Source organism: Monodon monoceros, unplaced genomic scaffold, assembly GCF_005190385.1.
Source record: "Monodon monoceros isolate NGI ecotype Baffin Bay Population unplaced genomic scaffold, NGI_Narwhal_1 Super_Scaffold_20, whole genome shotgun sequence".
NCBI lineage: Eukaryota > Metazoa > Chordata > Mammalia > Artiodactyla > Monodontidae > Monodon > Monodon monoceros.
In genome coordinates, this window is record NW_021703777.1 from 116,679,346 (window position 1) to 116,705,586 (window position 26,241).

Genomic DNA, 26,241 nt, shown 5'->3' on the forward strand with positions numbered 1-26,241 from the left:
GGCGAAAATCTCCCAGAGACCTCCATCTTAACACCAGCACCCAGCTTCACTCAACGACCAGCAAGCCACAGTGCTGGACAACCTATGCCAAACAACTAGCAAAACAGGAACACAACCCCACCCATTAGCAGAGAGGCTGCCTAAAATCATAATAAGGCCACAGACACCCCAAAACACACCACCAGACGTGAACCTGCCCACTAGAGAGACAAGATCCAGCCTCATCCACCACAACACAGGCACTAGTCCCCTCCACCAGGAAGCCTACACAACCCACTGAACCAACCTTAGCCACTGGAGACAGACATCAAAAACAGCGGGAACTACGAACCTGCAGGACAGCCTCTTCAATAAGTGGTGCTGGGAAAACTGGACAGATACATGTAAAAATATGAGATTAGATCACTCCCTAACACCATACACAAAAATAAGCTCAAAATGGATTAAAGACCTAAATGTAAGGCCAGAAACTATCAAACTCTTAGAGGAGAACATAGGCAGAACACTCTATGACATAAATCACAGCAAGATCCTTTTTGACCCACCTCCTAGAGAAATGGAAATAAAAACAAAAATAAACAAATGGGACCTAATGAAACTTCAAAGCTTTTGCACAGCAAAGGAAACCATAAACAAGACCAAAAGACAACCCTCAGAATGGGAGAAAATATTTGCAAATGAAGCAACTGACAAAGGATTAATCTCCAAAATTTACAAGCAGCTCATGCAACTCAATAACAAAAAAACAAACAACCCAATCCAAAAATGGGCAGAAGACCTAAATAGACATTTCTCCAAAGAAGACATACAGACTGCCAACCAACACATGAAAGAATGCTCAACATCATTAATCATTAGAGAAATGCAAATCAAAACTACAATGAGATATCATCTCACACCAGTCAGAATGGCCATCATCAAAAAATCTAGAAACAATAAATGCTGGAGAGGGTGTGGAGAAAAGGGAACCCTCTTGCACTGCTGGTGGGAATGTGAATTGGTACAGCCACTATGGAGAACAGTATGGAGGTTCCTTAAAAAACTAAAAATAGAACTACCATATGACCCAGCAATCCCACTACTGGGCATATACCCTGAGAAAACCATAATTCAAAAAGAGTCATGTACCAAAATGTTCACTGCAGCTCTTTTCACAATAGCCCAGAGGTGGAAACAACCTAAGTGCCCACCATCGGATGAATGGATAAAGAAGATGTGGCACATATATACAATGGAATATTACTCAGCCATAAAAAGAAACGAAATTGAGCCATTTGTAATGAGGTGGATAGACCTAGAGTCTGTCATACAGAGTGAAGTAAGTCAGAAAGAAAAAGACAAATACCGTATGCTAACACATATATATGGAATTTAAGGAAAAAAAAATGTCATGAAGAACCTAGGGGTAAGACAGGAATAAAGACACAGACCTACTGGAGAACGGACTTGAGGATATGGGGAGGGGGAAGGGTGAGCTGTGACAGGGCGAGAGAGAGTCATGGACATATATACACTAACAAACGTAAGGTATATAGCTAGTGGGAAGCAGCCACATGGCACAGGGATATCGGCTCGGTGCTTTGTGACCGCCTGGAGGGGTGGGATAGGGAGGGTGGGAGGGAGGGAGACGCAAGAGGGAAGAGATATGGGAACATATGTATAACTGATTCACTTTGTTATAAAGCAGAAACTAACACACCATTGTAAAGCAATTATACCCCAATAAAGATGTTTAAAAAAAAAAAAAAGAAAGAAAAATGGAACCAGACTGAAGACATGTTACATTAAAATATTATAAAGCACACCAAAAAAAAATCACGTGATTTCATAAGAAATAATAATAAAGAGAGAAAAAGTGAATTTATAGAACTCAAAATGCGAGCTTTATCATCATAGAAGCAAAATAACTACATAAACCCATTTGGTCACTGAGCCAGGTTCCAGCTTGGAAGGGAAAATGGATGCACGTGATTTGGAGAACAGGACAAAGCCAATAAAAGAGAAGCAGGGCTTCCCTGGTGGCGCAGTGGTTGAGAGTCCACCTGCCGATGCAGGGGATACGGGTTTGTGCCCCGGTCCGGGAAGATCCCACATGCCACGGAGCAGCTAGGCCCGTGAGCCATGGCCGCTGGGCCTGCGCGTCCGGAGCCTGTGCTCCACAACGGGAGAGGCCACAACAGTGAGAGGCCCGCGTACCGCAAAAACAAAACAAAACAAAAGAAAAAAAAAGAAAAAAAAAAGAGAGGCAAAAGCAGCATTAGTCCATGCAGGAAAAGAAATCCACGCCAGGACTGTTATGGAAGCCCAGACACCAGCAACCCGCCAGGTCTCCGCAGTCACCTCTGTTGCTTGACACCGACCCCTTCAAATACAGCCCCAGCCATGCTGCCAGGCAACTGTCACCAAAAACATAGGCTTCACATCAAAATAACTCAAAGAAGAATTGTAAAATGTGAAAATGAAATGAGTCTGATTTTAAACAGAAAAATCCGGTTATAAGTAAATAATTGTAAATAAATAATTATACAACTATTTGTGTGGACATACATAAACACACAGGCCACCTTTATATTTTTACTTTACTTATTTAAATGTATATGATGGCTGACTGTGCCTTAGCACTGTTGTCTGAATTTAGGTGGCCAGTTTTCTTGACCAGAAACCAATAAACCAGAACCTGTACAACATTTAAATAACCTAATCATATAAAAAAGATTTGAATTTTTAAAAATATTCTTTAGATTACAGATACTATAGAACATAACATGACAACAAAAAAACTACAAATATTTATTAATATTTTTATCACAGAGAATTCTTGGAGCTCAAAAAATTCTTCTTATTATTGCAACTTTGTAGCGGATAATAATTAAAATTTTAGAAGACATTACTAGTTTAAGTTTATTCTTCTCCACTGCCCGTCCTCTACAAGTAAAATAAAATGTAGGCACATGGAATTCTCAAGGATGGAATTATTTTGAATAATCAAGTGTCCTATGATTGGATTCATCTTTTCTATGCCGAAATACATGTTTTAATGCATTCTGAACAATAATCACTGCCTTTTAAAAACACACTATATCAACCATAATTCAATTACATGATAATGTCTCAGGGCATTACTCTAAACTTATTACTATGATACACAGAAATAATACACTTTCCCCATCTCCTAGTTGCCCTCCTTCCACATACAAATTATACACACAAGCACACACATACAGACATAAAATCTGCGGAGCAAATTATAAGTTACATTTTCAGGGTGGCACAAAGACGTCTTCTAAGAACTACAGATCCAGAATGGAAGGCTGCTGATTTCACTCTCGCCCTTAACCATGTCTGCCACAATTCCGCATGGCCCCCAAAACACAGAAGAGAGTGGTGCCCACTGACGTCAAAGACTACACTGTTAGGTTCCGGGGCTGGCCTGGGACTTCAGAGCTCTCTCTCCTCTCTCTTCATCATTTACTTGCCTCTTCTGTACAGTCAGGACATGGTGCTAAGAGTCTCTGGCACTATTTTAAGTCCACCTGTCCTCAGCATGATTCTCTGCTGCCCTTTTCTTTTTGCTTCTCTCTACTTTTCTTTTTGTTGTGTTGTTTCTGCTACACATATTGGACTGTGTCCTGAAAGCCTCACTTTCTGTAGATACTTCTAGTCAAGAAGATTTCCTTTCCTTCTTTAGGGCGCCCATTATTCCACAGCCATCATGTATAATGCTTGATCTGTTCTTGGTTATATGTTTCATTTGAAAGTATTTAAGAGGCTATTCTAAGATGACAACTACTAAATTGACCTACGCTTTTCAGCTTTAGCCAGAAAATTTCCAAAATAAGAAATTATGCTGCATGGCTGTCCTTTGGTTTTCCACCTTTGTATAATAAACACAGGATTATTCTTTGACCTGCTTAGACTAACATTTCTTCATTCACAACACAGTTATTGTGCTAAACACTGAGCTAGGAGCTAGGGACACAATGATAAAGAAAGTCAAATACTACGGCTCTTGAATAAAAAGCTTCAGCAATTTAATCCAGTTACACAGTTTACCAAACACAGTCCAGCTACTGAGAACCACTTAAGATTCACACACAATAATCTGGCTATCAAAATTAAGAGTATTCTTTCAAGTCTTTTCAAGAACTTCTCTACATGACAGATAAAACCCAAACAAAGTTCTTTGAAGAATATTTAGCTGTTCATTCACTAGGGCACAGCCCTCCCTCATGGGAGAAATTACACAGGAAGTTGTAAGAAATGAAGAAAACCCTTTAGGAAGCAATTCATGGCATAACAGATACTATGGTCACATCACCCTTGCATCCAATAAAATCTTATAGCATTCAAGCCACATTCCAAGGACTTTTTACGTTTTAAAAGGCCACATTTGATGCGAGTTACAGGAGGGATTTTTAAGAGGAGGCCCTTAGCCTTCTGTAAAACTGCTACACCCTATTCCATCTATTAGAATAGTATATAAAGTAAATCACAGTTATTTCACAACCAAACAATCAGTTTCCACTTTAGATATTTAACTTAGTTTGGGAAAGTGTACTTATTCAAAATTTTTCTAGAGTAAGAAACTAGATGCTATAAAACTTTACAAGAGAGGAAACAGTCAAGATTAATTCTTAATCTTGGAGTCATTTTGTAAAATTAGAAACTCCTTCTCTTGGAAGAATTTGATTTCTCTATGTTGTTTTTATCTACATACCTGTGTGGCTACGGATATGAACTCTCAGTGTACCACTGCTGGCAAACTTCTGGCCACAATATGGGCAGATTTTCTCCTTTTCTCCTGTATGTGTCTAAACGGAAAGGAATAAAAAAGGTTGAGAACAAATATAAAGAACGAGGTTAAAATGATTAAGTGCCTCTGACAACAGTAAATCCTTTTTTTCCCAGGATTATGTTCCTTTAAAATGATTTAATATCACAGTGAGATTTTAAACAATTTATCATGGTTATTCCCACTGGTTCAAAAAAACCTCTTAGAATCATGTGTTAGTGTTAATTTGAAAATAACTCTGCAGTTTACATTTTAAGCCTTTACGGAGCCCCCATCTAAAAATGATTAAGTTATACAAAACCAGTATATGTTAACAAAACCACATAATCAAAGTGGGGCTACAGCTGCCCTTGACTGCTGCCAAGAAACACTTCCTTAGAAGCATTTTTCACATTCTTTGTGTGTATTTAGTGCTTGAGGACAGAATTAATCTCAATAAAGTAATCTGTTACTTGCATTATGTTTGTCAGACTGGATTGATTTTACTGCAAAGCAAAAAGGAATATAAATCTGATTTGATCTTTAAATTCAGCAGGTGTTAACTGAACAGTCAATTTGAAAGATCACTGCTGCCTTCAATACCTTTAACCTGGACATAAAACCACCACACAAGAAAAGGTGAATGAGTATCACCAAAGCCAGTTTCAATACAATGTTAAGAGAGTTCAAAGAAAAAAAGAGTGACCTCTCCCAAAAAAGGAGGCAGATGAGGTGTTTTAAACTTGTCTCACAATCTCATCAGGCGGCCAGTGTTTCTACCAACATCAAAATAGGTCATTCCAATAAATGAGGCGGCAGAGCTACTTTTCAAGTCCCATTGGTTTTCAAACTTAGGAGAAGGGAAAAGGAGAAGGAAGCAATTACTTCAGATACCTGCACATTCTCTCAGACCCTTTTTAGAATTGTTAACTTCAATGATAACCTAACTATGAACAAAAGCATATAGTGGATCATCTGGGTTACCACCACCGCCACAAAACAGAACTTCCAGGGCCTGTGCTTGCCTTTGTTTTTACGCAAATTACTGGCAAATATTATTATTTGAATTGCCATGAGCTAATGTAGAAAGAACAGGAAGGGTTTTTTAAAAGGTTTTTTAAAAAGGTTTCTTAAAAATGATGTGTTCCCAGAAACGAAAGACAGGCTAGCTGGGATAGAGAAAAAAGGGTAGGGTAATTATGTCAGAACCTGACAACCTCGAGGAACCACTAACTTAGCAAAACATTCTCATCTTCCATCAATTGTTAACTTTAATATAATTGGTTTATAACCTTATTGGTTGATATTTAATTTATAAATTTTCATATTTGAATTATAATCTATATTTGGATATACACTATCATACTTGTAATTTTTAAAAGAGTTATAAATGAAATATCTTAGTCAACTTCAGTGTCCTCTAGATGTTTTTCCCTTGAAAAAGATTTATATTACATTCAAGTTTGAGGAATACAGTCTAATCAACAGCCACACTAGCCAATGATACTGTTTACAACAAACATCTCCTTGATTCTTCAATTGGCAGCACTTAACTTTCTATTTTCATTACAAGTTCTTATACAAAACAGTTATACATTCTTTACACCTCAGTAAGAGCTGTTACTCCCATGGTCCACATTATGGTTCAATTTAAAGGAAATGGTATAACATTTTAACATATAACAGACCTGTGTTCTTCTCACTCCCTGACAGAAGGGACAAAATATGGCAATTCTTTCCTGATTAATATAACGTTGTTTGGGAATGGTATACATCTATTATTACAACATGGGATTATTCCAAACAGGAAACTACCAAGTTCTTTGTAGTATGTTTATAAAATCCACAGGATTTCTTTTGCTGCTACATAAGTATTTCACTGTTCACCTACTTATATTCAGTTACCTATAGTACTTCAGTAATGTAAGTTTCAAACTAAAGGATACTATGGCAATATTAATTAAAATAATTAAAGTGTTCTTTTTGGCTTAATTAAAAAATATATATTATTATTAGGTACAGAATTTGACTGGCTGGTATTGTAAGATATTGAAAGTATAACACTACAAAATCTTAAATATGGTTAGAAAGCATGGAAACATCACTATGAGAACAATATTGGATAAATGTATGAGACAAAAATGAACAATGCACCACAAAATATATTCTATGATAATCTGTTATTGCAGACAAACAACTATATCTTTCTTGAAAATTCACTATACTTTCCTTCATTGATTAAAACGTAATAAAATCTATTAAATTCATGAAAAAGTAATCCAATCAAAGAAAGTTGAAAGATTATTCTATTCAGAGCTTTGAAAAGAGAAGGCAGTATCATTATTAATCAGCATTAAAGATACAAGAAAAGAAAGTTACTCAGTCCAGTTCTTTTGAAACAGCTGTATTAAGGACAGGTACCAAAATAAAAGTCATAATGACACAGAAGCCACTTCACATCCACTAGGCAGGACACGCCGAGCAGCAGAGGCTACCACACTTCACAGCCATTTCTGAAGTCAACATTAAAACTTTCAACTGCATTAGTTATAATATGAATTTTGCTATTTAAAAAATATACTTAAAATGTATTTAATCAACAAGTAAAAATAACCTGTTGATTTGCTGGAGGTAATTAGCATAACACAAATAAGATAATCTCCAAATCACCATCAGTATGAACATCATTTTATTCAAGTTGAGCAAATACTTATCAAGTCCCTGTTCTGTACCAGGAATTTCCCTAGGTCCTTGGGATGCAAGATAAAGAAGGACCACTCTAATCCTAGAAGAAGTCAGTCTAATAACTTGTCAATAGATAGCTGAACTAGCTTTGAAAAATAAAACTATTAAAGCTCTACTCAGTATCTTTGAAAAAAGGAACCTACGTTAATCCAAAAATGTATAAAGTCAAAAAGCTCCCGTTCATCGAGTACACTGTAAGACCCACCTATCAGCATAGTTTAGGACTGTGAAGCATCCATACCTGAATCTACGTTTGCTTTCATATGACAAATATATTCTCTTCTGATAAAATGAAGAAAACAGACATTTGCTAAAGAGCTGCTATCACTCATGGGTTTCGTATTTGTCATTTTGAGTAAATATGTTGATAAATTCATATAAAATTGATTATCACATGATAATTAACATAAACGCCTGTATGGTTAAAATAGGTAATCCATTCAAACTCACGGAAGGCTTCTACTTACTTTCTTATGACTTCTAAGCACTGAAGGTGTAACAAATGCCTTATTACACAGTTCACATCTGTACTTCTTGTGTCTTTCATGAACCACCTGGACATGAACATTTAAGGTGTCCTTCCTTTTAAAGGTAGCATCACAGTGATGACACTTGAAAGTCCTCTCACCTTAGAAATGAAAAAGCCAAATAAGAGAAACACAGACACAACAGCAGGGTGCTGTTAACTCCCCCTCACATGTACTAGATTTACGGCTGTTTTCTCCAAAAACTCAGCTTTACAGCTCTAACAATTTATCATAACCATAAAAGGTCATTTTTCCGACAACTGTTCAGTTCCATATTTGCTCATTCCCTGTGTGAATCATGTAGGGGGGAGGGAGAGTCCTTTAACCTTCGTAGATACTCAGTGCCTTTAACTGGAAAATGTGGGGACTGAATTTACTAATTTTCTAAAGGTCCTATGAATTTTCTTTAAAAGTATGTATTTCTAAGGCAGGGGCTTGAGTTTGACAAAAGGTCTCTGTTCTGCAGAGTGAGGTGCCTTTGGGGCCCCTCCTGAACTCCCCTCACCCCACCATTCTCCCTCTGGCCTTCAGGGGCAGAGGCAGAACTGGCTCCCAGGCAGTAAACTGGAGGGAAGCCCCTGAAGGCGGACGTCAGAGCAGATCCTTCACCCCGGGACAGGAGAGGGCTACAACTCCACTATCTCAGGAACCTGGCCTGGAGGCCCCCTAATGCAGTCCTTGGTCTGCTGTGAAATGGCTAGGGAAGGGCTTCAACTTCCAGGCTCTCAGACTGTTTGGGGGCTGCCTCTCAAAGAGGCAGCTGGATTGGGGCAGGGGGACCCAGAGTGGCAACTCCCCTTTTCTACCCTAGAGCCCCTCAAAGGGCCCCCCAGCTCTAGGGCTGGGGTCTAGGGCTCTACCCTAGAGTCCAGCGGGGGGCCTCCACCACCTGGCCCCTGGCAGTGCCCTCAGGCCCCTTTTCTTTCCTGGGCAGGGGACCCGTGGTGGGACACAGCGTCTTCCGAATGCGTCCCGGAGAGGGTACCTGGGAGGGTTTTCACCTTCCCATCAAATAGCCTCGGCTTGCAGGAAAGCAACTCCAGAAGCTATGTTTAGGGAGTTTATGGGACTTTTTAAACTTTCATACCATGCTATGTCTAAAGTCCATTTTAAATACATTTTAAGTGATCAATGTACACAATTAGAAGATAGTGAATCTCCCAGAAAGATATAAAACATATGTAGCGTGTATAAAGACAGACTAGTATTTGCATATATTTTCCCTTTTAGAGAACAATTATAATAGCACAGATTCAAAAATTATATTCACTGTGAGACAAAATATGCAGGTAACTGTCTACATCTAAAGAAGAGATTACCTCAATTTCAACCAAGCTCTCCTACCTTCCCTCCATTTAACTAACATAAATTTAGAAATGTGAAGATCCTATTAGTTCGTCACACCAAATTTAAGGAAGGAATGACAAGAAGAACGAAAATAAAAAGGAAAAGGCAAATTACCCTCCCTTTGTCTTTTCAAACAGAAGTATGGCTCTTTAAATTCTCTTAAAGTCTCTAAGGAAGTTGTTGAGTTGCTGAAATTCGATACTTGAAACCAAGTCATACCAAACCATGCATGAACTGTATAGATTCTGAGAGCTGTGTTTATATGTTGCCTTTGTGCTTTTTTGTTGTAGGGTGTTATTGTTGTCACCTAGCTTGTCTTCATATATCTTTCTAGATTTATTTAAAATTTTATTGATATTTGCATAAAATGTATAACCAGTGAGAGTAAAAGGACAAGTGACATAAAATTGTAAATGTTAATAATACCAAATCTATTCAGGCACTGGAAAAAAATACTCCACGATTGCTCCTATCAAGGTATTTCCATTAAATTATTAAGTGAATCAAAGTATTGGTTCCTGTACAAAAATCTTATTCAAGCTATACCAAGGAAGTCCATACCTTTCTTCTTTCATATTTTAATTCCAGATTTTTTTGTTTTAAGTTTATCAGAACTTTGAAATTCGGATACGAGATTTTATCAGATTTCTTTACCTTAAATTTATCAGGATTTTTCCCTATCTTAAAACCAAGAAGCTAGCTAGTAACCTGCCTTTTGGTTTTCAGTGTATTAGGAAATAACAATAATTTCCAAAATAATTATGACATCTTATTTTTCATATTTGGAGCCACAGTGCTGATGTAAGTTTCTAAAACAATCCTCATGTTTTGAAGTTAAATGGGTTTTAACTTTCCTATTGTATAAGACAAGATCTAGTCTTTTGTCCTCTCTATTTTAGCCATTTTCTTTATCAAATATGACAGTGAAATGGGATGGAAATTCCTGCTGTTACATGACATATTTTATTTCTTAAATGCATAGCTCTTCTTTATAAGGAAGATGGAAAATGTTGCTAACAACTTCTCCAGAGCTGTAAGGTGAATACAGAATGACATGAGATCTCAGCACTGTCTTTCCTATAGGAAAAGACGCATTTCATCACAATCATTACCACTCAATAAATATAAAAACTTTAGTATCTTTATTATTTTGCATTTTAGATACTTTGACTTGACCAGAGAAAATTTCTTCCAAGATCTGTACAATCAAATGTCAAGACTGTTTTGCTTTCCTCAGAAATATTAAAAATTTAATAAGCATTAGAAACTACATGTTAGAGGATGTTCTACTGATTAAACAAGTCAAATTAAAAGGAAGTTATTACTTATGTTATACCATTTTTATTTAACTTTAGATACAGTAAAGTAGTAAATCTCTGGTTGCTTCAAAATCTGAACACAGAACCCACTTTAGAACTCTGTTTAGCAATAACAATTTCTTCTCTGAATAAAGTGACATGGCTAAAAACTGTGGTATTCTAAAATCAGCTCTCAGTGTAACTGCTAGACAGACTTCATGGTACATATGTGAATAACTTAATTCCCCCTACCCCCACCAAAAATTCCCTTGCCAAAAGAAGTAAGAAATCAGAGGCAGTGGAGTAGGCAGGAAAAACACAGGACTAACAGGCTTGGATGCTACCCCCAGTGCTGTGCAACCCTTCTCTGAGTCTCAATTTTCTCAATTCCCCTCCAATGAAGAGGTTAAATTAGATGTTTACTCTGATCCTTTCCAATTTTAAAAGCCTGTGAGCTAATAAAATCATGCCAGATATCTGCATGTTTTAAAGAGTCAGGCATGTTTCCTTAATCATTACATTTAAAAGGGAACAAAAACGTCTGTTTCAGAACAAATTTCAAAGACATTTTACTGAACATGTTTTTATACACAGCTTTTAATAGTGGGAAAAATGATATAAAATAAAATGTCTCATAAAATGATTAATCTTACTGTGGGAAAATAAATCAAGGATAAAGGACAAAAAGGGGAAAGGCAGCTATCGGTCCTTTTTAAGTTTAAAAGCAGATTACATAACTACTTATAGGTCCGCTTCTGTGATGCCTACATTCTCAAAGGTTATAAGAACAAAATATGATATAATTCCTTTGGTCCTCAACTGCCTGGATTGTGACTTACTGTTATGTATAAGCAGGTGTCTCTGCAAAGAAAATGGGGTCCGGAACAAAGCTTTACATTCCTCACATTGGAAAGGCCTCTCTTCAGAGTGGGTCTGCAGATGAAAGAAACAGTGAGTCAGGACTCTCTAGAATCAACTAGTCATTACAATCATTGGAGCCTGGATTCATGATGGCAACCAGGAAAGACGGGAAGGTGGACAATATCCTGTTCCTTCTGGTGACATCCTTCCCCCGTAAAATTGGGAACACAAATAGGCTGTGTTCATGGGAAAAAAAGGACTGTATTTTTAACTTCTCACATTAATTAATTATAAACTTGATAAACAGTAAAGGAAACTGCTCCTATAATCTCAAATGCTAATCTCAATACACATTGAGATTTCTCAGAATCTACTTTGCAGAGTGAAATGATACGTAATTCATCTAAAGACTAAACCTCCTTTATCAATGGAGAGACTTTATGCTGGTACAACATTTTCAACACAGACAAAGGGAACTATATAATAAGAGAGGCTGTTTCCACCCTTTTCCCTCAACTTCACTGACTAACTTCAAATAATTTTCAGTCCAAAGTGCTGCTTTTCCCCTAAATTAAACTAGAACATTTACTCATGTTATAATTAACACCAGGTATCATTAAGTATTTATTTTGTATCAAATGCTATGCTAAACACTTCACATGAATTATTTCACTTAATTCTAATAGCAATTTGATAAATAAAATACCATTAGTGTCTCCATTTTATAGATGAGAAAACTAAGGCTCAAAAAGTTTCAGTAACTTGCCCAATGTCAAGCAGCATAGATGTAGGAAGCACTATTAATCCATGACAGACAAAAATCTATGTGTAAACAAGAAACAACAGAAATCCACCTGCTATATCTAAAAATCAAAAACAAAAAACAACAGTAAAAACAACTTACTCACTTCACCTGTTTTCCATTACACATCAGTATTAACCCATTTGGCACAAATCAGTAAGTAAAATTCTATTCTACCATGGATGGCGAGATAACAACGCTCATAAATGCTAATATGTAAAAAACTGAACTATGTTCTCTTATTAAAATAAAGCAAATCATATAATTGATGGGTTATGTTATGATAACTGTGGTATAAAAATAAAGGGAATTATTTAAAGAAAAGTCACTTTATTCACAGCATACAGATTTATACATTTTCTTTGTCTAATGGACACTATAATATTAAAGATATAAATATTACCTATTAACATAATGTTAGTGAGAAAGGGATTATCATGACTGTTTTCAACTGTGAAAAATATAGAAAAAGGATGGGAGGAACAAATATTTAAAACTCAGGATAAACTACAGATATTCAGATGTGCTATTTAGTTAGAGATATTAAAATGATAGGTGGGAATAAACATATCAGTAGAATGGAACAAAGAGTAGGTTTCTTCATTACCAAAGATATATGAACATTTAGTATAGGAAAATATGGCATTTCAAATTGGTATAAGAACAGTGGACTGTTTAGTAAATGGCTGTGAGGCAACTGTATAGATACTCAGGAAAAATTAAGCTGTGTCTATTCCCCACCCATTACAAGAGATAAATCCCATTTCAATTCAGCTATATTTTTTTAAATGTGAAGAAAAAGACACTAAATATACGAGAAAATATGAGTAAATATTTAAATAATTTTTGAGTAGAAAAAGGCTTTCTAGGCATGGCAGAAAACCGGGTACTAAGATGAGAGAATTAAATTTAAAACTGCAAGGCAAAAATATTCGGTGACACAGAAAATATTTGCAACATAAAAACCAAAAGTTTAAAATTACTAATATAAAGAGTTATAGCAAATTAATAATATAAAAATTCCCCGAAAAGGGCAAAAGGACTCTCCTCCAAATAGCACTCTTAAAATTTCATTGATTATTTATTTTGCGCCAAGTCTATGATATGCACTTCATGCCGCTACATGCCAGTCCTATTTTATATTCTGGGGATATAGTTGTGGGGAAAAAAAAGGCAAATGTCTCTGCTATTGTGGAGCTCTTACTCTAGCAGAGAGAGAGGAACAATCAACAAATGATAAAATATCAGATATATGCTACAGAGAAAAATAAAGCGGGGAAAGAGGACAGCAAATGTTTCAGAGAATGGGGTAGCAATTTTATTTTTTATTTATTTTTTTTTTTTTGCGGTACGTGGGCCTCTCACTGTTGTGGCCTCTCCCGTTGCGGAGCACAGGCTCCGGATGCACAGGCTCAGTGGCCATGGCTCACGGGCCCAGCCGCTCCGCGGCATGTGGGATCTTTCCGGACCGGGGCACGAACCCATGTCCCCTGCATCGGCAGGCAGACTCTCAACCACTGCGCCACCAGGGAAGCCCGGGTAGCAATTTTAAACAGGTGGTCAAGGAAATTCTGGCTGAGAAGGTGACAGTTGAGAGAAGATCTGATTGCACTGGGGCAACAGGGGCAGGTTTCCCTCTGGGTGATCTAGGCAGGAAACTCCACGGAGGCCAGTGTGATAGGAACTAAGTGGAAGCGGCACAGAAATGGGAGAAGGTGGAGAAATGGGAGAAGCAAATCATGTAGGGCTTGGTTGGCCATTGCAGGAATTTTGTCTTTTACTGAGAGAAATATAAAATCTCCCTAATGGGTTTTAAGCAGATAAGAGGCATGATTCACTTGGCATTTAACAGGATGCTAAGGTGGCTGTGTTGAGAACAGGATATAGGGAGACAAGGGAAAGCAGAGAAACTAGAGAAGTAATAGCAATAAACCAAGCAAGAGATGATTAAGACCTATACCAGGGTGGGAGCCACTAATGTGAAGGAAAGTCAGAGGCTTCTGGATCTATTATGAAAGTGAACAGGTTTTGCAGAGAGACCTGGATATGAAGCATAAGACACAGAAAGAAGGAAGCAAGCATGCCTCCAAAATTGTGACCTGAGTAACGGTAGGATGGATTAGCCATTAACTAATATATGAAAGAGCAAGCAAGAAACAAGTTTGGGTAAAAGATAAGGGGTTCGATTTTGGACAAGTTCAGATGACTATTAAGAGATGTCAACAGGCAGTTGAATATTTCAAGTCTGGATTACTGGCTATAAAACTTGGGGATGTCAGATTACGTACAGTATTAATACTTCAAGTCATGAATGCAATTAAAGAATGAAAAATTTAAAACAAAATACTATCTATGGTCTATCAGACTGGCAGAAGTGAAGAAAATAGATATCATTCTGTGTTGTCTGAAGGGTAAGAACATGCAATCTCACATCTGGTAATTGGGAATGTAAATTTTCTGAGGGGCAGTGTGGCTCTATTTACCAAAATGATAACTGTGCATATAGACCTCTTGACTAACCAACTCCTTTTATAGAAATATATCGGACAAACTTTTGCACTTTTTTTTTTTTTTTTTTTTTGGCAGCGCTGCACGGCATGTGGGATCTTAGTTCCCCGACCAGGGACTGAACCATGCCCTTGGCAGCGAGAGCATGGAGTCCTAACCACTGGACTGCCAGGGAATTCCCTTGCACATTTTTTTTTAAAAAGTAAAGAATTTTTTTTTAATTCCCTTTGACAGTTATAAACCTAGTTAACTAAATTCTAGTGACTATTAAATATATTTTTTCTTTGATATGGAATAGTCTCCATAACATATTTTGAGTGTCAAAGGCCGAATGCAAAGCATTATATAGTAGAATACCATTTATGGCACATTCATACTCACATAGAACAGGGTCTAGGAAGATGTTCTACAAAACACTGAGGAGGGTTTTCGCAGTAAAGTGGACAGTGGTATTTGACAGAGTTTTTGCTTTGTTCTCTAGAACTTTCTTCGATGTTTTAATTTTCTACAATTAGTAGATAATATCATTATAAAAAGAAAGAAACTCTTTCATTTTTAGAGCATCCAAATTGGAACACAGGGTTGCTTTAATCTTCCAAAAATATATTCCACCCTAACCCATTCTTTCTCTTTTTCCAAATACAGGACAAAACAACTTGTGAATATGATTTAGTGGCTTGATGATTAAAGAACTTGGGACAGCATAATGCCTTAGACCTATGCTAACCCAACCAAAGCCACAACTTCTAGATACTGACCTGAAGTCAGTAGCACGTTTCAAGCAGTAAGCTGTTAGTACATAGCGAGGTGAATAAATACTTTGTCAAAAAGGTTCCAACACCCAACACCACGGGGCTGTGATGGCATGACTTGTGAAAGTCTCAGCATTCAATCTCACTTAAGTAAGGTGGTAGTGAAATACCTGCAAGTTGTGGAGAGAGGACTTCTGTCTCCAAGATATATTTTACAAATACCAAATAAAATTAACCCTCTTAAAGGGTGTCTTATCCTTCAATTTTTCATCTCTACAGGGTTCCAAACTTTCCACTGACTTATTCATCACATTATCCTTGAGCTCCAGAACACCCTCCTTTTAAATGCCAAGCGCTGAGACACCAATATCTGCTGATGTAACAAATGAACTAGTCCACGAACTGGCACTATGAAATACATCATTTTATGCACCATGTCTGATTATTGTTGCAGATGTAGAAAATGCATAAGAAAATGTGTCGCACTACCTGTAACACCTAGTAAAATGTCTCAAGAATGCTTCAGAAAGTTTACAACGTAATTTTTATACAATAGTTAACAAATTATCACATTTCTAGCCAACCAAACCAAATACTAATTTCATGAGAGCAGATTAGCATTTTCATCAGGCCCATTCACAATTAAAAATAACTTTGACTATCAGTAATATATACAGCTCCACAGTTAGCAATATTACTTGAAATGACATTTCTTCTTTCAGTCATGTGCAAAACAAGAAAACTACGACAAATTCAGGGGAAATAAGTAGAGAAAAAATAAAACTGGAAAAAATATCCAGAGATACATGTGTTAGAACTATTCTTTAAAAAAAATTTCATTATTGAAGTCTATATAAAAGTATATTACTGTCCCACAGGGTCACATAATAAACCTAAGGTTTTATAAAATGTGTGTCATCTGGCTGTTTACAAGGTCTGTGGATTAAATTTTTACTGTCAGACTTACAACTGGCTTCCTTAAAAGGACTCACAAAAATGAATAGAAACTGGAGAAATACTGAAGAAATCAGTTTCTTTAAGCTCCGTACAGAAAAAGGTAGCTCATGCTACACAGAGAAGTGAAGATGAAGTACAGCCTTGAGTAGCCAGTCCAACCTTTCCATTGCTTGAAAGCCACAACTCAGTAGTACAAAACCGTAACCTCAAGGGGCCAACTACTGAAGTCCCCGCAGCCCTAAGGACACTCCTCCTCCATATCTGTGGGAGACTGGTTTCAGGACCTCAGAGGATACCAAAATCCGAGGATGCTCAGCTAGTGGGAACATACTATAAAGCACACGAGGCTCAGTTTGGTGCTCTGTAATGACCTAGATGGGTGGGATTAGGAGGGGGTGGGAGGGAGGTCCAAGAGGGAGGGGATATAGGTATACATATAGCTGATTTACTTCATTATACAACAGAAACTAATACACCATTGTAAAGCAATTATACTCCAAAAACAAAAAAATGGCATAGTATTTGCATATAACCTATGCACATCCTCTCGTATATTTTAAATCACCTCTAGATTACTTATAATACCTAATACAATGTAAATGGTTGCCAGTGCACAACAAATTCAAGTTCTGCTGTTTGGAACTTTCTAGAATTTTTCTTCCAAATACTTTGCATTCGCGGTTGAGTCTATGGACGTGGAATCCGCAGACACAAAGGGCCAACTGTAATACCCTGATCAAGGCAAAGGGAATTTGCTACGAGAAGAAATAATCATAGGCTTTCAGATGAAGTCTTCCTTGGAAGGCAACTCAGGGGGCTTTCCCCTCTTCTATACTGCTGAGAGACGGTATCTCATATTTGTAACCAAGGATACCTGTAGCAAACAGTGCTTTCAACACATTAATTTAAAAGTTCTGCCTCTGCATGGCCACTATTTACTACAGCTAGTCTAGAGCCATACAGAACAAGTTTATTCTCACTTCCAAATGAAGCTCTTTGAATATCTGGAAACAGCAACCATGTCCCTTCACAAACTGTCCAGATAACAGACAGTTGTAGCTTCACTACTGAAGATAAAGTTTTCAGATGGATCATAATAATGTGAAGCAGAATTTTCTGCACAAAAGGAGGCCTCCTAATTTTTATAAGTCATAGGTAACACATCATAGCAGCTATACTAGCTCCTTTAGTGGATAACTTGTTTGCTAGGCAAGATGGCGAAATAAACTGGTAATCTTGCATTGAACTTTATGTGCCATCCAAAGAGAAACGAGTGCCGATTCCTCAACTACAAACAGACAAGCGAACAACAATGGATCAATTCCAGTCCTATCCAAAAATTACTCTAAAAATTAATACCAGTCTTTCAACAGGAAATAGTTTTCTTATAGTATAAATCCCTAGAAATTAACAGATAATAGGAAGTAGGATGAGAACAGGATTCCAAATATTTGGAATAGATAGATAGAAAGTAAAATGTCAGTGTGTGTATGTGTGTGTGTGTGTGTATTTAAACCACTACCCAATTACCTAAGTGTCAACATTTTCTCAACTGAAACCCTTATAAACACTAAACATATCTATTTTCAACTTAATACAGATGCAAACAAAGTCAAAAGATCAGAGTCTGATTCTAAACTGATTCTAGTTTCTAATTTTAAATATAAAACACCCAATATGGGATATTAGGTTCAAAGCTTATTTTTTACTGAAAATACTGCAGGTCAGCATATTTTAATTATAACATACAATTCTCATTTGTACAGTTCTAGCTTTCATTGGTTCAAGTTTGTGGCATTTTCTAGTTTGATACAAATTGTTATAGAAGAGAGAAGAGTGTCTCTTTTTAAAAAACGTAATAATTTTCCATTTATTTTAACTTAGCTTCCAAATTTATACTACCTATTCACTAAGACTATCAACATCATTTAAAATTCATTACCCTGTCTATTGTGGGTTCACTTAAGTACACTTCCTGCCCTCATGCTAAATCTCCCTCATTTGCCATGCTCTATGAGTCACAGTTTATTTTTAGTTTTTTGTTTTCTCTGGGTGTAACAAACCATCACCAAGTCTTCTGGCTACAGCTAACCTGAGTTTTTTTTTTTTTTTTTTCCCCAATCCTCTTTCACTTAATCTTCTAATAGATCCTTCGGGCTGAGAAACGAGTCAACCAAACTTGGCAGAATTTCAGGTAGAATAGAAATGAAAGGGACAAAGGAAGGATCTCCATGTTATACTAAATACCATGTTTTAATACATGAAAAAAATAAGAAATATACTGATAATGGAGAATTAATTTAATGATAATAGAGGAAAATGAACTGTTTTTATTTCCTGCTTTTTCTATCCTGAACATTTCTGAACCAAACCATTCAGAAGAACAAGGGTATATTTGAAGAATTTTTGTGAAGAGGAGCTGTTTTTTAATATATGACACTGATTTCCAGGAAGATAAAAAGAAAGCAGTGGGGCTTCCCTGGTGGCACAGTGGTTGAGAGTCCACCTGCCGATACAAGGGACACGGGTTCGTTCCCCGGTCTGGGAGGATCCCACATGCCGCGGAGCGGCTGGGCCCGTGAGCCATGGCCGCTGAGCCTGCGCGTCCGGAGCCTGTGCTCCGCAACGGGAGAGGCCACAACAGTGAAAGGCCCACGTACCGCAAAAAAAAAAAAAGGAAGCAGTGATAAGACATCTGCTTATTAACGTTAATCTTCCCAAAACACCATGTAAAAGAATTTTGAAAAAGTAAAACTACAAAGGAGCCCTTGTCCAACAGATATTAAAAAACATTATAAATCGCAACTATTAAAATAGTCTGATATTGCAAGGGAATACAGATTAAATAGAACAGAATGGAGTCCAAAAATAGATTTAAACGAGAGGCGTTCAATAACGTAATAGCAGTGGTATGAATCAATATCTCAATCCATACCAGAAATAAATTATTGATGGATTAAAATACCAATTTAAAAAGAAATATAACGTTTAAAAGCATTGACGAGTATTTGCATAATCTTAGAATAAGAAGTTTTCTAAATAAGACTTAAAACTCAGAAGCTATAAATACTCAGAAGCCATAAAACTCATAATCCATGTCATACTTGAAAACATAAAAATGTAAAACTTCTTTATTCAAAAGATACAAGTTGATAGATGGGGACAAATATTAGAAACAAAAACAGCAAAGTATTGATATTCATAATATCTATAGAGCTCCTAGAAATCAATAAGAAAACAGCCAAATAGGCCAGCAGAAAAAGGACAAGGAGTACCTACAAGCATTTCTCAGAAGAAAAATGGAAAAAAAAAAACATAAAAAGAATTTCACCCACCATTGCTAAAATGCAATGAAACATCACCTTTCACTTCTCAGACTGAAAAAAAAAAAAAGGCTGATAACGTAGATGTTTGTGATGGCACAGGTAAAGGAGCACTTTCATCACTACTAAGTCAAAATAAGAGCTTTTTCAGAAGGCAGTTGGGCAGGAGCAATCAAAATTTAAAGTAAACTTAATATCTGACCCATAAATTCCATACCTAAGATCTAGTTGCATAAATACTCTTGGCAAAGTTACAAAGTTTTATGTAACAGGATGTTCACTGAAGTATCAAAATAGTAATGGTCATAAAAAATGAGTAGCTTTATATGAACCTACCTGAAATGCTCTCCAAGTCATAATGTCAAGGCAAAGAAGTAAGTTCCTGAATGACATCTGTGTCATAAAACCATTTACATTTAAATATACTTCTCTCCCAAATGGGTAGCTGAGACCTTGTGTTTTTCTCCAAGCTCCACCCAAAAAGCACATCCTCTTACCAGAAACATCAGTGTGGAACGTGGAAGTTCCTGACGATTTACTAGGGTGACGAAGGAGGTGCTCTGTACTTACAGCATTTGAAAGCGCCCCTCCCAACCTAACACTCTGGAGTCTCTTCTTACACTCTCTTCTCCATTCCAATGGTCACCATTCCCACCTTCTACCCCCCACCTTCCCAGCTCTGCCACCCAACCACCTCCAGGTCGCACCTTCCCATTTCTATTCTTCCCTATTCCAGCCCATTACAGTGACTTAAAGTATGTCAACGGCATTATGCTGAGGATAAAAACTGAATTTTACTCAGTCTACAAAATATCCTCCGGTTACTAGGATCACCTGCTTTTGAATATAGTAGTAGATGTGGTAATAATGAACAAATAATTTGTACAACAACGTGTACAGTTGTTAAAATACTTGGGAAAGCCCAGAGGCTATTCACTGGGAAGGGGCCTAGAAACGTGGTAGGCAGAAGGGAGGGTGGCTGGTGCCGGGGATTCTAACCTAAGCTGCATAACTGACTACCCATGCATTCATGTATGATTTTAGGGATTTGTTTTCATAAGATGTCTACTACAAAGGAAAAAAAAGGAAAACAAAATTAATTAAAAAATAAAGAACATTTCCCTTTGCGGTTTTAAGAAGGCTACTGGTGTGCACTTGATCAGGCGCGTCAAGTAAAGTGAGTTCAACCTCTGGGTTGGGCTGGGCTGGTAAAGAGCAAAGAACAAAGGCAGTATTCTGGAGGTAAGAGCCAGTCTGAACCTTTAAGTGCAAGGCAAGAGTCAGAGGCTAGAGACCTGGAAGGCAAGGCCCTGTGCCCACAGGAACCGGGGTGAAGAAACCTCTGAAGAGCAGCAGCAATGCTGTGGTTCAGGGAAACACCAAGGCACAGTCTTTAGTTGACGGCTCTTCAGTCATAATCTGGGGAAGCAGAAGCAAGCTGGGAGGCAGGTTCTTCTATTAAAGTTTCTCAGGGGACAAAGGGCCATCACTGATTTGGGAGTAAGTGAGCTACATGTGAAATATCTAACTCAGAGCCAGGAAAGGGTTCAGAAAATTAGAACTGTGCAGTGTCTTCAAATGAAAGGTTTAAAGAGTTCTTAGCTATCTCGGGCTGATAAACCCAGTGCAGAAGGAACACAACCATGATTTTTCAGTGGATCACTAGATCACTGATGTGCTCATAAAGTCAAGAAAGGGAGTGCTCAGAAAGGGAAAAATGCTGCAATACATACTGCAAATAGAGATTTAGAGAAATCACTCCTCGTATCATAACTACCATTTAACTAGGAACATTAAATCATTTATTTGGGATAATTTTTTCATGAATTTTTATTCATTCGGAAAACGTCTGCCTCATTCAAAGCACAATGTGGTCAACAGGTGCCATGAATTAAAGTACAGCATCTATCTTCAAAGGTTACTGTCTAGTACGAGAAATAAGGTGCTTACATTAGAAACTGTAGGATGCCATCCCACCATCCACCGAAGAAAAATAATTGAAACAGGGTAAGCGGTTTGCCATTAACTACATGAGCTTCAGAGGAACATCTGTATCTGTTCCTTTCCTCTGTCAGGTTCAATTCCTACATGCATGCCCCCCTTAGTGTGAGCATCTCAGCCTTGTGCATGTGCTTCTAGAACACAAAAATAGGCAATTCTGGACATATAACACCTTAAATGAACCACCCACTACTTCACCTACAACCCTCCTGAAGAAGAGAAATCTGATGCAAAGTTGAAGGAAAAAGTGGTTGTGACGGAATTACTGAGCCACTGTCTTTCAATGTACAACTTGGCACCTTTCTTAGAGATTGCCAAAGATTTCTTTTATTATGTAAAATTTATGCCATATATTATGGTTTTAGAACCTAATCCCTGATTTCTTTATAGACAGAGACCTGTCCTTTTCTTTAAGATCTAATAAAATCTCACCTGCACAAAGTCTGACCTGCAGTGTCTTTCAAACTGTTTGATCATGACTGAAAAGATAATTTTTATATCAAAATCTAACATAGACATGCACACACGTGTATTATTTCATTAAATGACCCTTACTCTCATACTTTCTATTGTATTTTTTATTCTATTCTATTCTATTCTGTTCTGTTCTATTCTATTCTATTCATGACCCAGTTAATTACTTCAAGACCCACAAAGTGGTCATGGTCCAGAATTTGGAAATCACTGGATGAGGTGTTAGTAGAGGACACCCAATGGAATTATTTTAGGAGCGGTTATGACCAGAGCTCCTCATCGGCTTCTAATGTTCATCCCTTGAAGGTCATATAAAGGTCAGGAAAACAGGTCTCTCATTTGAATAGACACAGCTCTTTCCCCCAGGAGCTTGTTTATGACTTAATCAGGACAAAACCTCTCTGTACTCATTCCCATCATCCAGCAAGTAGTGCCAGCTCCAGGATCCACGATGGCTCAGTCCATCTAGATACCACACCCATCACAGGAGTAGGAAAGCACTATACACATCTCGCTTTGGCTTTGCTTTAAATCTGACAGGGAACAGAATGGAGGGTGAAGACTAATTAACTAATTTCTGTTTCCTGTGGTTCTGAAATGTCTGTCCAATTGTGATTTAAAGGATCACAGAATATAGGTGGATCCAGACGAACAATCTTTATTTAACTAGATCCTAAACATACAACTATGAATCAGGTTAAATGACTGTCAGAAAGGATTAGGGAAAAGAAAAACTAATTTTGACCTATTGTGCTTGTTTAACTGGCAAGATGACAAAACAAGTAATTAAGTTTAAGAAACAGAAATCACTCCTTCAAAATTTCACGCCCTATTGTCCATCACAATGAAAATATTTCCTTTTCAAGCAAATTTAAATGTTAAAAGAACTGACCCCAAAATAAACCAGATAAGCATAATAGAAATACACAAGTTTACATAATCAAAAACTCCGAAGAATAATTTATTTAAAGTAACAACCTTTGGTCATGCTACATGATGAAGATGGGTCTGACTTTTAGTGGGGTTTTTTTTCTGCTTTCCTTGCATATCCTTACTTTTTAGGTTTGGAACTAGCCACTAATGAATAATGAAGGAAGAAAAAGTTGATTTGCTTTTTTCACCATAACTCTTGGAAAATATTTTAAACATTTTCATGTAATCATACCAAATACACACTAGGATCATAACACAGTGAGAAACACAACTGTCCAGAGCAGAAGGATTGAATGTGCTTTCCACTTTGGAAATTACAGGCATCGTTGTTTCTATCCTTCCCAAGGCATCATTATTACTTTCATATGATTTATGATTAAAGGTATGAGAGATGGTGCAAAGGTCCTGTGTCAAATTCCCATATGGCATATAACATAAGTCAAACTGTGAAAAACTCGTAAATGTGGGTAGATCAGTTTCATCAAAGAAAGGAGCAAGAGGGTTCCAGAGACTTAGCAGGAAACTAGCCAGATAATTTTTTATAGGCATGTAATTCCAGTGCAGCAGTAATGAATGTGGTCCTGCCTCTGAACATATAATGCCTGAGTTAAACATAAGGGCGGTCAGCAAGAAATTAGGCAGAGGTGATTTGGTACACCATCAATCAATCCTGTTTACTCTTTCGTAAATCTGCCTTTTCTTTTCTTTTTAGACTGAAGCTGAAACTGATATCGTAACTTCTTAAATGATTTAAAGAGATAAAATGATGTGCTTGTAAAGTCCCAATAAATACTGAAATAATTATAATTCCAATGGAATATTGCAAATAAAAAGGTAACAAAGTTATTTGAAAATGCATTATTTATACGCTGTTTAACAGCATCCTGCCATATACCAAAATCAATAAGCAAATATGCATCACATCACAAATTTAAACATACACTTCTAAGACAATGAATATCTTTGCACACATTTTCTGAATTCAATTCAAACATTATTTATTACCTACACAAAGTAGATTAGATAAAACTAACTTTCTTTTTTTTTTTTTTGCGGTATGCGGGCCTCTCACTGTTGTGGCCTCTCCCGTTGTGGAGCACAGGCTCCGGACGCGCAGGCTCAGCGGCCATGGCTCACGGGCCCAGCCGCTCTGCGGCATGTGGGATCTTCCCGGACCGGGGCACGAACCCGTGTCCCCTGCATCGGCAGGCGGACTCTCAACCACTGCGCCACCAGGGAAGCCCAAAACTAACTTTCTGATACAAGAACTTGAGTAAAGTGTAGGAAATACAAACAAAAATCAATAGACGAAACTAAGAGATTGTAACTTGAAGAGAGTCCTGCTAGGAAGGAGGGACGGGAGAAGTTAGAGAGGTCATGCTGTTTTTGATATGTCTCATGCAGAAAATAGGAGGATACAAAGCTGGAAAAGGAAGCTGAGGTCATGGTGTAGAGAACTCCGAGCGACAGGGTAAAGCATCATATGTTAATAGGTGCTGGAAATCTACTTATAATATTAGAGTACAAGAGTGATAGAGTTGTGCTTTGGGATGATTTATCTAGTCAGCTGAATAAGTGGGAAGTGATAAGTAACAAGAAGCTGAATGAGATGGTAAGAATTAAAGTGATGAAGATGAGCCATGATCAGGATGTGGAAATGGTAAAGCAATGGATGATTGTGACGGTGATAAGGCAACGTAGAGGGTACAATCTTTAAGGATTAGCTTCTAATTCTAAAAAGGGGCTAATATTACAGAAAGAGACAGGGATAATTAGATGCTTTTGTCCTTAACAGAAATTAACAGAAACTTCCAAAAGTGAAGTTATCTGGAGCGTGCTAAATTCATTAGGTCAAAAGGTGCCCAGTTATGTATCACACGAGCAGTGGCAAATGTGTGTCTGAGAGCTGGGATTAACAAAATAAATCACTTGGAAATCATCAGTACAGAGTTTGTACCAGAATTCATGGATATAGCTGACATTAAGAACATAGAAGAGGCCTACAGTCAAAGCAGCCAGGATAACCCCCTGGGGGAGGGTTCAGAGAACAAAGAAGCACTCAGAGAAACTGGCAGAAGACCTAGCAGAGTCACTAAAATGGTGCCATAGATGAAGAGGATTTCCAAAAGGTAACAAGAGCAAGAGTGTCAAACTTTATAGAAAGAAAGAAGAGAAGACTTTGCAGTTACTGCAACGCTGGAAAACACTGGATGACACTCTCCTTGTGAGAAGAACAGTGTCAGTAGAGAATACAGATAGGAAACAAGGCCACAGGGGTTACGGCCTGAGTGAGTGGTTAGAAAACAGAAGCAAGATCTTCTCCAATTATTTCATATGTACAGCATGACTCGGATATCCAAAAACTTCTTTGAAGGTAAACAATTGGTAATTATATCAGGAAATCAGCAAAAATACATATGTTTATAACAATATTAATAAGCTTTTACCTTCTTGTGATTCTTGTAAACATTTCTGTGGGCAAATCCCTTTCCACAAAGCTTGCATTTGTAAGGTTTATCTTCACTGTGTATTACTTTGTGAGCACCCACTTGATCGAGCCTCTTGAAAGATTTATTACAAATCTCACAATTATAGGGTCGTTTTTCTGTGAAAAATGAGTGGAGACAATCTCATATCTATATAAAGGTAAAGGATAAAAAGGAAAACAGCCTTACCTTGTATTACTTCTTATGGATAAGTCAACTAAAACATGATCCAAACAACTGAAACAATCTATTACCCAATCCATCTGTTAGATATGTGAGCCTATTCACAAAAGAAACATCAGTTTGTTCTTTTATTGATCTATTTGCAAGCTAAATGTATAAAGTAGCTTAGATATAAAGATGAAGTTTCAATTCAAGGAAGAAATCCTACTTCCAGATGAAAAATCTGCTGATCGGTATGAGTTCAAAGTCAGGGTCACGACTCCGAATGCAAAG

General features: G+C 37.3%; 1 protein-coding gene across 1 annotated transcript in view; it reads right to left on the bottom strand.

Annotated features, from left to right (window-relative positions):
- The window catches only part of PRDM5 (PR/SET domain 5), a 211,136-nt gene that overhangs the window by 71,858 nt on the left and 113,037 nt on the right, over positions 1–26,241 (bottom strand). Inside the window, exons 9-12 of the mRNA XM_029234546.1 lie at positions 25,747–25,904; positions 11,528–11,621; positions 7,984–8,144; positions 4,718–4,811 (exon numbers count right to left, since the gene is read on the bottom strand). Coding sequence (XP_029090379.1) covers positions 4,718–4,811; positions 7,984–8,144; positions 11,528–11,621; positions 25,747–25,904 — 507 coding nt within the window. The remainder of the gene's footprint in view (positions 1–4,717; positions 4,812–7,983; positions 8,145–11,527; positions 11,622–25,746; positions 25,905–26,241) is intronic.